At 37.0% G+C, this 12,424-nt stretch overlaps 1 protein-coding gene across 4 annotated transcripts in view; it reads left to right on the plus strand.

The window, feature by feature from the left end:
- Positions 1–12,424, plus strand: part of atp11c (ATPase phospholipid transporting 11C (ATP11C blood group)) — an 82,001-nt gene that overhangs the window by 34,375 nt on the left and 35,202 nt on the right. For all 4 annotated transcript variants that reach the window (XM_073819949.1, XM_073819948.1, XM_073819946.1 and 1 more), the window contains exons 2-3: positions 2,936–3,055; positions 6,401–6,490. In XM_073819949.1, coding sequence (XP_073676050.1) covers positions 2,936–3,055; positions 6,401–6,490 — 210 coding nt within the window. The remainder of the gene's footprint in view (positions 1–2,935; positions 3,056–6,400; positions 6,491–12,424) is intronic.

Genomic DNA, 12,424 nt, shown 5'->3' on the forward strand with positions numbered 1-12,424 from the left:
CTACAGCGCTTCCCTTTTAGCCCTGCCCCCCAACTCTCACATTAAGTAATGATAAACGATAAAGATCTCTCTAAATACAAGAAGACCAAGTTGTGCCAAGTTGCGGAAAAACACAGTCTTTGCATTGCCTTCCTTCTGATCCCAACATTAGGAAAGAATGGATGAACTTTATTTTAATGAAGTTCCAGACCGCATCAGTAAGAACTTGGTCAGTTATTTACTTCACTTTACTTTACTTTACTTCACAAACAAGACACAATTTGACGCAGGACTTTCAGAAAGACTGAAACTAAAAGACAATGCTGTGCCGACTATATTGGATCTGACGGTAATATCGCAACTGTTTTTATTGCGTGGTCACACTTGCTTTGTTTATTACAGATCATTTGATATATATTATGTATGTATTTTTAACCCAAATCACAGCAATGTTTAAAATATACAACTGTTAGCCAATCATAGCAGTGGGCATTTACTTCTGAGTCTACAATCAACACGCCTATTCAAACATGGCGTTCTGATGAGGGGCGTCAAAAAAGGACAGAAAATGGCCTATTTCTTTTAAATTAATAATGCTTTTTGATGTATGAATCTTGATAGCATTGTAAGGGGACCCCAGAGAACAGTACAAAATAATAAAAAGGCAGTTCATGACCCCTTTAAACGCAACTTTAATTATCTTGTACTTTAGCTATCTTTTTCAGAAGAGTAGCTTGATTTGTAGTTTAGCTATTATAAATGAAAGACTAGCTTGTAGCTTAGCAGTGTACAGTTTTAGTGGAGCATCCTCAGCTCCTGGTGGGGAGTAATCATAACTGCCACCGTTTTATCTCTTGTTCTTGAGGGAGACGTGAAATGCATGCACGCAGGAACACCCACTCCTGTGACAAACCTTAATCATGCCAATGTTGACCGTAGGCCACAACAGGAAAAAGCTTGCAGAGATCTGGCTTCCTGACTGTCCATCACCGTGTGTGTTTTGTGCCAACGTTTCCTCCGGCAATCGCATGCTTACACAGCTCCGAGTCAAGTTGTTGCCCTTTTCACGCTGCAGGAATGTCCCGGGTCACGAACTTGACCACAGGGGAAACACACAGACCTGTTTCAATGTTTCTAAGGGAATTTTTACAGTGGGCGAGCAACTGCAAACCCTTTACCACACAGAGCTGGTCACACAAAATTAAAAATTCTGTCATTAATTACGCACCCTCATGTCGTTTCAAACCCTTAAGACCTACGTTCATCTTCGAAATATAAATGAAGATATTTCTGATGAAATCCTAGAGCTATCTGACCCTGCATGGAAAGCAACACAACTATCATGTTCAACCTTAATTTTATAAAGCTTTGAGAATACTTTGTGCACGAAGAAAACCAAAATGGACAATGCCAGAACAAAGGCATGTTGTCTGTGTACTATCTTATTTATTATTTTGTGGTACCCACTCTTTTGTCTCATCACATTCAGTTTAGATAACATCCCAACTCAGGTAAAAAATGATTTCTTTCGCAGCGGCGCTGTAGATTCAGCATCTTCGCAGTGTCTCTGCTGAATAGCAGTGCGGGAAACACTATGTTCTGTTCAGTGAATATATTTCTGAATACTCACCCCAGCTACTCCCTGCTTGTTTTTTTACCCAACAATACCCGAACACTTCCTGTGCTGTGTGAAAATGACCAAACACACAACCTCTGATCCCTCATGTTGCTATCTAGTAAAAATATTAATAAATAAATCATGTGATTGCATTCAGCTGTAAGAGTGAGGTCTCACAGCTGTCAAATAACAAGCTTGTCCAGTCTCAGAAGCTTGATCACACTTCAGCTTGTGGGATTGACCCACCTGACCTTTGTTATACTTGGCTGCGTCTCTCAGTAAATTTGGAGCAGTGCTAAAACACGTGCTGCAAAGCTCAAAGTAAACATGTCAGACCTTTAGTTTGTTGTTTATTTTAAGGGTTGTTTATTTTTTCCTCAATATTTTGCCAGTATTTTAATTGACCTTGCCACAAAAACTTATATATAAAACTATATATATATATACCACTGCTCAAAAGTTTGGGATCGGTAAGATTTTTAATGTGTTTTTAAAGAAGTCTCTTATGCTCATCACGGCTGCATTTATTTGATCAAAAATACAGAAAAAAAACAGCAATATGGCAAAATGTTATTACAATATAAAATAATAGTTTTTATTTTAATATACTTTAAAATATAATTTATTCCTGTGACGCAAAGCTGAATTTTCATCAGCTGTTACTCCAGTCTTAAGTGTCACATGATCCTTCAGAAATCATTCTAATATGCTGATTTATTATTAGAATTATCAGTGTTGGAAACAGCTGTGCTGCCAAAAAATTTTTTGGAATGTGTGATTATTTTTTTCCAGGATTTTTTTGATGAATAACAAGTTAAAAAAAGAGCAGCCTTGATGACCATAAACTATATGTATATGTATGTGTGTATATATACTGTATGTTTTTTTTTTATTGTAAGACAAAAAAAAAAAAATGAATTCAGTGGATGTACACTCTCAGAAAAAAATCTCTGGGGTGGTACCTTCAAAAGGTACAAATATGTACCATTTAACATGTACCTTTAAGTTACTAATAATAACCCTTTAGGGACATAAAAGGTGCAAAAGTGTACCTTTTGAAAGAGTAGCACCCCAGTAACAGCTTTTGTGGCTTTTTTTTTTGAGAGTATAATATAAACAGCTTTATAATGATACCTTGCTGACATTTAAGTCAAAAGATTTCACAACAATACTGTGACCAAGCGAAAAAGCAAAAATGCTGACTTTTTTCAAACACGTTACTAGATCTCTTGTTTGACGTTTGTCAGACTTGGTCCATTACTTTAGCTGATGTTGCTGTGTCACTTTTAACTGTTCATGTAAATGATCTCTCTCTCTCTCCTTCCTGTGTCCCTGTAGTGCGGAGGAGATGAGAAGCGAGTGGACAGCAGGACAATCTATGTAGGACATCGGCCATGTCCGGACACCGAGGCCTTCATCCCCTCTAAATTCTGTGACAACAGGATTGTGTCCTCCAAGGTAACTTCTGGCATTTGTTACACAAATCTGAAAGCACGATTCGGACCGTTGCTTAACCTCGCCACAGTCTAATCAGATTTTTACAGGATAACATCATTAGAGGTTTGCTAGCTCCCTACAAGAGCTTGTTTGTAATTTTCTTTAGCTTGTAATTAGCAAGTGTTGTTTAATGCCATGGCAACTGCACCGCAGTGTTAACACATAAGAGATGCGCGTTAGCAGCAGCATGTGGAGAGTACGGCTGCACCACGCTTCTCTGAAGCCCTGGTGTTCAGCCACCTGTTCCTCCAGGTGTGAAAAGACTGTTGGGACCCTCCTATTGCGTTTGAACTTAGAAATACCTCTTTTTTTTCCTTCTGTGATTTCATAATTCGCTCTTTGCAAACGGCAGTAAATCTTACCACCCCCCTTCCACCCCACGGAACTCCCTAATTTGCCTGTCAGAGCAGTGCTTGAGATCCGGCTGATAAATACATAGTTGCAATTAACACTCAAGTGTTCGGGGTGGTTGACTCTGCCCCCCTTAATCTTGTGGGACTTCCTGAATCTCCTCATTCAGTCGATAGATGAGGAGTGTTTTAAGATACGAAAGGAAGAAACAAGGGAGTTAGAAGTAATAGATTTATCAGACCTGTGGTATCCGGTGATCAATTCCTCTCTGGCATGAGGCTCTAAACACACTTTAATTACCTGCACTGAGATGTTTACACTTCTCTATGCATCTGCTTTGCATCAAATTTGCCATAACCTTTTCTCCATGGTATCCCTTGGATCCCGTTTTTTCTTTAAAAGAGGTCCAGACCTGCCACAGCTTTTCGAGTTCACCTCAGTATAACATCTGCTCTGTTAGAAATGATGATGTATTCCCTTTTATCTTATTGCAGGTGCCCCAAACTGCCCTCTCTCACTTTCCTCACCCATGGTGATCCATTCTTAAGCAGTGATGGTTATATTAGGTGGCAATAGCTGTCCACATTCTAGTCTCTTTTTCTCTCTCTATCTCCCCTCCCACATTATCCAGACAGTATTTGCATTTATTTTCAGTTGTATGCTGGGTATTTGGCTTATTGGGTATTTGACATTCAAGCAGTGACAGCAATATGACATGCTATACTTCTGCCCAAAACTGCATTATATTTTTTAAAATAATACAGCTTACTTTTTTTTTTACTTGCGTCGAACCATTTTATACATATATTTTTGTTAAATATAAATTTATTATAGAGTATATTATACTGTATCTATGTCTACCATTGAAATCAAAAGTTTACATAAACCTTGCAGAATCTGCAAAATGTTAATTATTTTAATAAATATTAAAGGATCATACAAAATGTATGTTAATTTTTTTATTTAGTACTGACCTGAATAAGATAATTCCACTTAAAAGATGTTTACGTATATACGTATCCACAAGAGACTTAGTTGAATTTATAAAAATTACCATGTTCAAAAGTTTGCATACACTTGATTCTTAATACTGTGTTGTTACCACAGCTATGTTTTTTTTTTTTTTTTTTTTTTTTTTTTTTTGTGGTTTGTTTAGTGATTGTTGTTCATGAGTCCCTTGTTTGTCCTTAACAACTGCCTGCTACTCTTCAGAAAATCCTTCAGGTCCCACAAATTCTTTGGTTTTTTAGCAATTTTGTGTATTTAAACCCTTTCCAACAATTACTGTATAATTTTGAGATCCATCTTTTCACACTAAGGATAAATGAGAGACTCATATGCAACTATTACAGAAGGTTCAAACGCTCACTGATGCTTCAGAAGGAAATGCAATGCATTCTTCTTGGAAACATCTAAGTATCTTCTGTAGCTTCTGAAGGGCAGTACTAAAAAAAACATGATATTTAGGCTAAATATAAACAATGTGCACATCTTCATTCTGTTTAAAAGTTTAAACTCCTGGCCTTCTGAAGCATCAGTGAAAGAAAGTTCAGTGTTTGAACCTTCTGTAATAGTTGCATATGCGTCCCTCGGTTGTCCTTGGTGTGAAAAGGTGGATCTCGGAATCATACAGTCATTATTAAATACACAGAAATGCTGAAAAACCAAATCATTTGTGGGAAGTATTTTTCTGAAGAACAGCGGGCAGTTCAGGACAACTGACAGACAACTGTTCAGGACAAACAAGGGACTCATGAACAAATCATTAAACAAAAAAAAAACACAGCTGTGGACCATTCAGGTAACAACACAGTATTAAGAATCAAGTGTATGTAAACTTTTGAACAGGGTCATTTTTATATATTCAACTATTTTTTTTTCTCTTGTGGACTATATGTAAACTTTTATGTGAAATATACTTTTACTTTATTAAACTTTTATGTTAAACTTTTATGTTATTCAGTTTTTTTTTTTCAGATTCTGCAAAGAGTATGTAAACTTTTGACTTCAATTGTATATACCCAAAAATGTATTACTCACCCTCATGTTGTTACAAACCTGTAAGACCTTCGTTCATTTTCGGAGCATTCTGAGTATTTTTGATGAAATCCAAAAGATTTTGTGTGCACGGTTGAACCACTGATGTCACGTGGACTATTTAAACAATGTCTTTACTACCTTTCTGGTCCTTGAAAGTGTCAGTTGCGCTGCTGTCTATGCAGGGTCAAAAAGCTCGCTGATTTAATCAAAAATATCTTAACTTGTGTTCTAAAGATAAACCAAAGTCTTACAGGTTTGGAACAACATAAGGGTGAACAATTAATTACATAATTTTCATATTTGGACCAACTATCCCTTTAAATTTTGATGTTAACTGTTAGTTGTGAGCTAGTGCGCTTCCACTGTTGTGTTCATTTCCTAAAAGAGAGGTGAATAAATAGCGAACCGCTGCCAAACGGATCATGTGGCAGGTTCCCCTTTCTGGAGTTCACCGTATGAAGGCGATAAGTCGCTAATCCAAATCAATGTAATACCTGCTGGCCCAGAGAGCTGCCGCCCGGTCACACACATCAGAGAGCTCCGGAGCTATTGAAGTCGTCTCAGCTCCCTCTCTCAGAAAAGCACAAACACAGGAGCTGATGAATATTGAATTAATTTAATCTTTCCGCCAGCTTTTCATCAGGATGTGGGCTTACACTCACATTGCTGTAAAGGAATAGTTCACCTAAAAATAAAGTCTGTTTTGTCCATATAATGAAAAAGAATCGGAATTGCAACTTGTAAGCTTTAAAAACGACACAAAAGCATTATAAAATGAATTCATTTTTGTGTAAACTATCCCTTTAAATGCTTTTTGCAACTTTAAATAAAGTAATTAACAGCTTGTTGGTTTTTTAACTTGTTACTGTTTAACACTTTTTTTTTTGTTGTTGTTCTGTTTTCTCACTTCCTCAGTACACAGTGTGGAACTTCCTGCCAAAGAACCTATTCGAGCAGTTTAGAAGAATTGCTAATTTTTACTTCCTCATCATATTCTTGGTGCAGGTGAGTGCATTTGATCAGTCATAATCATTCGCCATCCCCAGAGAGACAAACCGTTTGAGAGTGTGTGTATGTGTGTGTGTGTGTGTGTGTGTGTGTGTGTGTGTGTGTGTGTGTGTGTGTGTGTGTGTGTTAGAGGATACAAGTGTGTTTATGTGCGTGACTCATAGCCTGGCTGGTTCTGCCCCTTGCTGATCTGATGTCATTGGACCTGTGATAATGGCAGAAAGAGACAGCGAAATGGGAAAGCCTTTGCTCCGCTTCATAAAAGCACATGAAAACAACCTTAGTTAAACTAGAGAGTGGAACCACGTAAACAGCTGATGCCATTTAGTCAAGTGTGTGTATTTAATAAAGGGTAATGGTGGATTGCTAAGGAGCATATGGTCTTGTTGCTGTCAAGTACACGAGGAGTGAGAAATGAAATGCACAATTTGACACCTGACTTAGCAGCTTGTTTTAAATGTGTGAGAGTGAGGCTATGGATTTATCTGGTTATGACTGTGTCCGAAACCTGCAAATGCTGCGTTCTCAGGCAGTATTGTATATGGAGGTTTGGGCATTGTATGATTTTTATTGTTTTTGTAAGAAGTCTCTTATGCTCACCAAAAGGCTACATCTGTTTGATTACAAAAATGCAGTAAAACAGTAATACTGTGATTTTTCAGTTACGACAGTTTAAAATAGCTGTTTTTAATATTTTAATATATTTCAAAATGTAATTTATTCCTGTGATGCAAAGCTGAAAATTTCAGCATCATTACTCCAGTCTTCAGTGTCGCATGATTCTTCAGAAATCATTCTAAAATCCTTATTTGCTGGTCATAAACATTTCTTATTATAATCATTTAGGGCTGGGTGATTACATCAATAATGATAATTATCACGCAATATAAATACATTTTTACAGGTATTACTGATTTTGATAATAAACATAAATCTACATCTGCATCCTAACTCAATGTACTATCAAATGTGTATTTCTAAGAGACAATTTTTTATATATATAATTTTTTTTATTATTAATATTATCAGGCAGCACAAACCTGTTTCTTGGTTTAAAACAATATTACTCATCATAACAAGTAGAACTAAGACATTATTTTCTCTTATTATTTTTAATTAGTTTTAACTTTAAGAAAAAATGGAAAAGTGTAAACTTCAACAACTTGAAGTGTTTTTAATGTTCTTATCATAAAGACTAGTTTAAAACCACAATTAACTGTCTGGTTTTTACAACTTTCACATTGGAGCAAAAATCTGCCTTTAACCTTGAAAGAAATTAAAATGTGACATTTATTCCGATAATTATTGATATGGACTGAAATGAAAAAAAAAATATTGTGATAATATGTTGTGCTCATATAGCCCAGCCCTATTATCATTGTTGAAGACAGCTGTGCTCCGTAATATTTTTGTGGAAACCATGATATATTATTTCAGGATTCTTTGAATAAAAAGAGATTTCAATGCCACTTTGGATCAATTTAATGCATCTATGCTAAATAAAATTATTATTTTATTTTCAGAAAAAGTCTTACTGAAACCAAATTTGAATGTAATAATATAGGATTAGATACTGCAAAATACAACTTTAGACCATTTTCGCTGGCTATCGATGCAAAAAAAAAAAACTGACAGTATAGTCTTATTCACAAATGTATAAACTTATAAGCTATTTTTTATGAATCAATCAAAATAGACTCTCAGACTCAGTTTCAAACATAAATAGGTGGTTGTTTGAAAATTTTAAAAAGCATCTGACAGATCTTTTAGAATCAGTAAATTAATAGAAAAAACATTTTTTACCTTTTTAAATTGAATTAATGATCTAGTTTTTGACTAAAATAAGCGTTGTGTATTATTTGAATTAAATGTTACAGATCATTAAGATTTTACATTGCTGCTTAATGTGACATTATAGTTCTAAACAGATGCCTTCTTACTAAAAAGCTTTAGCCACTGACTAACTAAACAAGGCAAGTTTAAGAGTTCACCCAAAAAATGAAAATTCTCTCATTAATTACTCACCCTCATGTCATAACAAACCCATTAGACCTTCGTTTATCTTCGGAACACAAATTAAGATATTTTTATGAAATCCAAGAGCTTTCTGACCCTGCATAGACAGCAACACAACTGACACATTCAAGGCCCGGAAAGGTAGATGGCACTACCTTTCATGGTCTTTCCTGAATGTGTGTCGAAGACTGACACGGGACAGAGAAAATTGTTGAAAAAAGTCGTTGTTTTTGTTTTCTTTGCGCAAAAACAGTGTTCTCGCAGTGTCATAAAATTACAGTTGAACCACTGATTTCACATGGACTATTTTGACAGTTTCCTTACTGCATTTGTGGGCCTTGAACGTGTCAGTTGCGTTGCCGTCTATGCAGGGTCAGAAAGCTCTTAGATTTCATCAAAAATATCTTAATTTGTGTTACAAGATGAACGAAGGTCTTAATGGTTTGGAATGAGTAATTAATGGCATATGTGTGGATCTCCTAGTGCATCTTATGTACATCTATGTTGTGACGTGATCTGTGTGTGTGAGAGAGAGAGAGAGAGATCCCCAGGTGTTTGCCCGGTTCTGGCATGCGTCTGGCGTGCCTCTACTAATCCTGCTTTTCTCTGGAGGGGCTCCTTATCCTCTCTGACTAGCTCTCCCCACGCAGCCCACTATTATAACAGCACGAGGGAGACACACACGCACGCCTGTCACACAAGAACTGCGCTTAAATCACCAGCCTCCAAATAGATCCGCACGATTCTCCTGAGGCCCATTGCGAACGCACCATCATCTTACGCCCATTTCTGTCTCCCCATGTCTTCATCCTGCCATTTTTCCGCTCCTCACCCCCTCTCTTTTCCTTATTTCTTTGTTCTCCCCCTTCTCTCTCTCTTTTTCTCCCTTTCCCTGTACGCCTCTGCAGCACGGCATTGCTGACGTCAGCAGCCAGGAAGCCCTCTGTAGTTCTTTTGAGCCACAAATAGACACTGACTGATAAAAAAGCACCAGTACGCTAAAAATAGCACTGCGTGCCTTTGCCGGGGTCCTGATGGGAAAAGAGAGATGGGAGGAGGGAGGAGAGGAGAACAGAAGGAGGGGAGGAGTTGAGGGGGATCTCTGTCTCTCACACGCACATTTTGACACACATTCTGCTGGAATGTTCTAAATACCTGTGTGTGTGTGTGTGTGTGTGTGTGTGTAGATGAGGGATTGTGCAAACAAGCAGTCAGTGTTCCCAGTGGAAGTGTGTGTACGGTAACCATAAAGAGGAAATTAGCACATTATCTTGAGTAAATGCTACAGAAAGAGTGAAATAAGAGGATGTTTTTTGTGTGTTTGCAAATATCTAAGGAAGTACAGCATGTACACTATGATTCATTTTTAAACTATTCTTTATTAAACTATTCAGAATGTTAAATTTAAATGAGTTGTTAATAATTCTAGTTATTTAAAAGCATGTGCAGGGCAAAACACGATGCACATAAATGCTGTGCCAGACTGCAGTGCTTCAAAAACGGAACAGAGGCGCATCTGCAGTGGCATCTGTACCACAAAACTGGTTTTGCTGCAGGACTCAGATTTTACAATAGACTTAATGTTGTGACCCTTTTACCACACAAAAATGTCCTTTAAGGCACACAAGACTTATTTTATTGCACAATTATAGTTTTTGTACATTTTATTATTTGCATTTAGAGTTTTTCCCTGCGTTCTGAAACCAGAACAGATCAGATCTGTGACCCACCAGTTGAGGAAACATTGGTTTGCACTGTGCAAACACACGCAGGTGGAAGCCTTCAGATCCGTTTTATGGCCAAGGACAGAAAGTGCTCAGTAAACGTTATTTTACAACGTCTTAAATAAAGCAACCAACTGACGTTATGAATTCCATGAACTGTATTTTTAACAGTCATGGGACACATAGTTTCTCACGCTCAAAAGTCGTTTATTTTTATGCACACTGCTTTATGTCAAGATCTTTGCTGATTGACAGCAGAGTTGAATGTTGCTTTGATACATTGACGTGGAATCATATTTCTGTTGGCGGATGAGAGCAGACACATTTTAGTACAGCTTGTACGCAGACTGTTTACATTGAATTTGGCAAAAGGTCACTTTAACTTGTGAAAAATTAAGATGCCTCAATTTAAATGAATTAACCAGAATTCATTTTGTGATTCTAAAATAGTCTGCATTTTTTTAATAAGAAATAGTTATTGAGAAGAAAAAAATCTCACACTCACTCAACGTTGATGGGCTTGACGTATTATTTGCACGCATTTGTAAGCCTTGTGGTTTAAAAACAAGTGGTTTTAAGCCTTTGAAACACAATCTACAGTGAAAGAGAGTTAATTGTGCTATATGTGCGCACTGTCTGAGAGACTGTTTCTGAGTAATATCAGAAAAGCGTGCGTACGTAAAAGACAGTGTTCATAGAGTGTGATTTATTTTTTCTGCTTTATACGCCTTGAATGGGTAAATACACTTACTTTATGTGTCAAAAATTCACGTTTTTGCAAGTAAACTCAGTAATTTAGGTCTTGAAAGCAAACAGCTGAGAAAGAAAACAAACATGTAACAGTATATTGGACCCAGGCAGCTCTTAAAGTGACAGAAGTCTAATATTCCTGCTGTCTGTCATTATATTAATCAAACAACAAACTAAATCTCTTGACTAAATCACTTTTGTACCTTAAATAACAAGAAATATACGTTTTAATTTTCACAGTGAAGAATATGCAGTGTTTTTCTACATTTGATTACTTTGAACAAAGTAGGCAGCATTTCTTATTTATTTGTTCTACTCTAGTTTTTTTTGTCCTATTGCTTGTAATTAGTTTCTTTTTCATATTTAATCACTGACTGTTTATTTGTCTTTAGTGAGCTTGAGTTTTTTTTTTGGTAATTTAGGATAGTATTTGTTTTTTGTGATATTGACACTCATGATAAGTTTTCTGAAATTCCATACACAGTTTAGGTCAAAAGTTTACATATTACCAATTTAGGAGAAATTTTTTTGTTCTGACTTGAATAAGATATTTCATGTAAAGACATTTACATAGTCCACAAGAGAAAATAATAGTTGAATTTATCAAAATGACCGTGTTCGAAAGTTTACATATGCTTAATTCTAATGTGTTGTTACCTGAATGGTCCACAGCAGTTTTTTTTTTTTTTTTTGTGATAGTTGTCCATGAGTCACTTGTTTGTCCTGAACAGTTAAACTGCCTGACTGTATGATTTTGAGATATATCTTTTCACACGGAGGATAACTAATGCCGAGTTCAGACTGCATGATTTCAGCCCCGATTTTGACTCGCCGACAGGTTTTGAGAAATCGCCGACAAATGCCCGAAATCACAGGCAAATCGGTGCTCGTTCACGTGAGTGACAATCACACAGTGTGAACTATCAAAGACGCGATCTGAGAGAATCGCCGACGTGTCGCCGACACCTGTGAGATATTTGGCATGCTAAATATCTGGACCTGTCGGCGATTCAAAATCATGCCATGTGAAAGGTGATCTGACTGAAAATCACATCGGCGATTACCTACAGCCAATGAGACAGCAACATCCAGGCCAGCGGGAAGTTGGGGGAGGAGTTACGAAGGTATAGACCACAATATCAACAAGCATAGTTTCGCTTCTTTTCTTTTCGCTGCAAATGAGTGCACATGCAATTTGTATGACAAGCTTCTTGCGGGCTACCCTTTTTTTATATAATAATCCCAGTCTCATGTGAGAACTTGCACGCCTGACCTTGCGTTGTTTCCATGTCACTTCTCGCGTGTGTTTGGTTGTGAGACGTAGTTTGCGGACCGGGACAAAGTTGTCGGCGATTCTTCCTATTGTAAAGTCATGCAGTGTGAAACCCCCTGTCGCCGATCCATCGTGCAGTGTGAACACAGCAGTGACGGAATGCTACCC

This window comes from Garra rufa, chromosome 16, assembly GCF_049309525.1.
Source record: "Garra rufa chromosome 16, GarRuf1.0, whole genome shotgun sequence".
NCBI classification, from domain to species: Eukaryota; Metazoa; Chordata; class Actinopteri; order Cypriniformes; family Cyprinidae; genus Garra; species Garra rufa.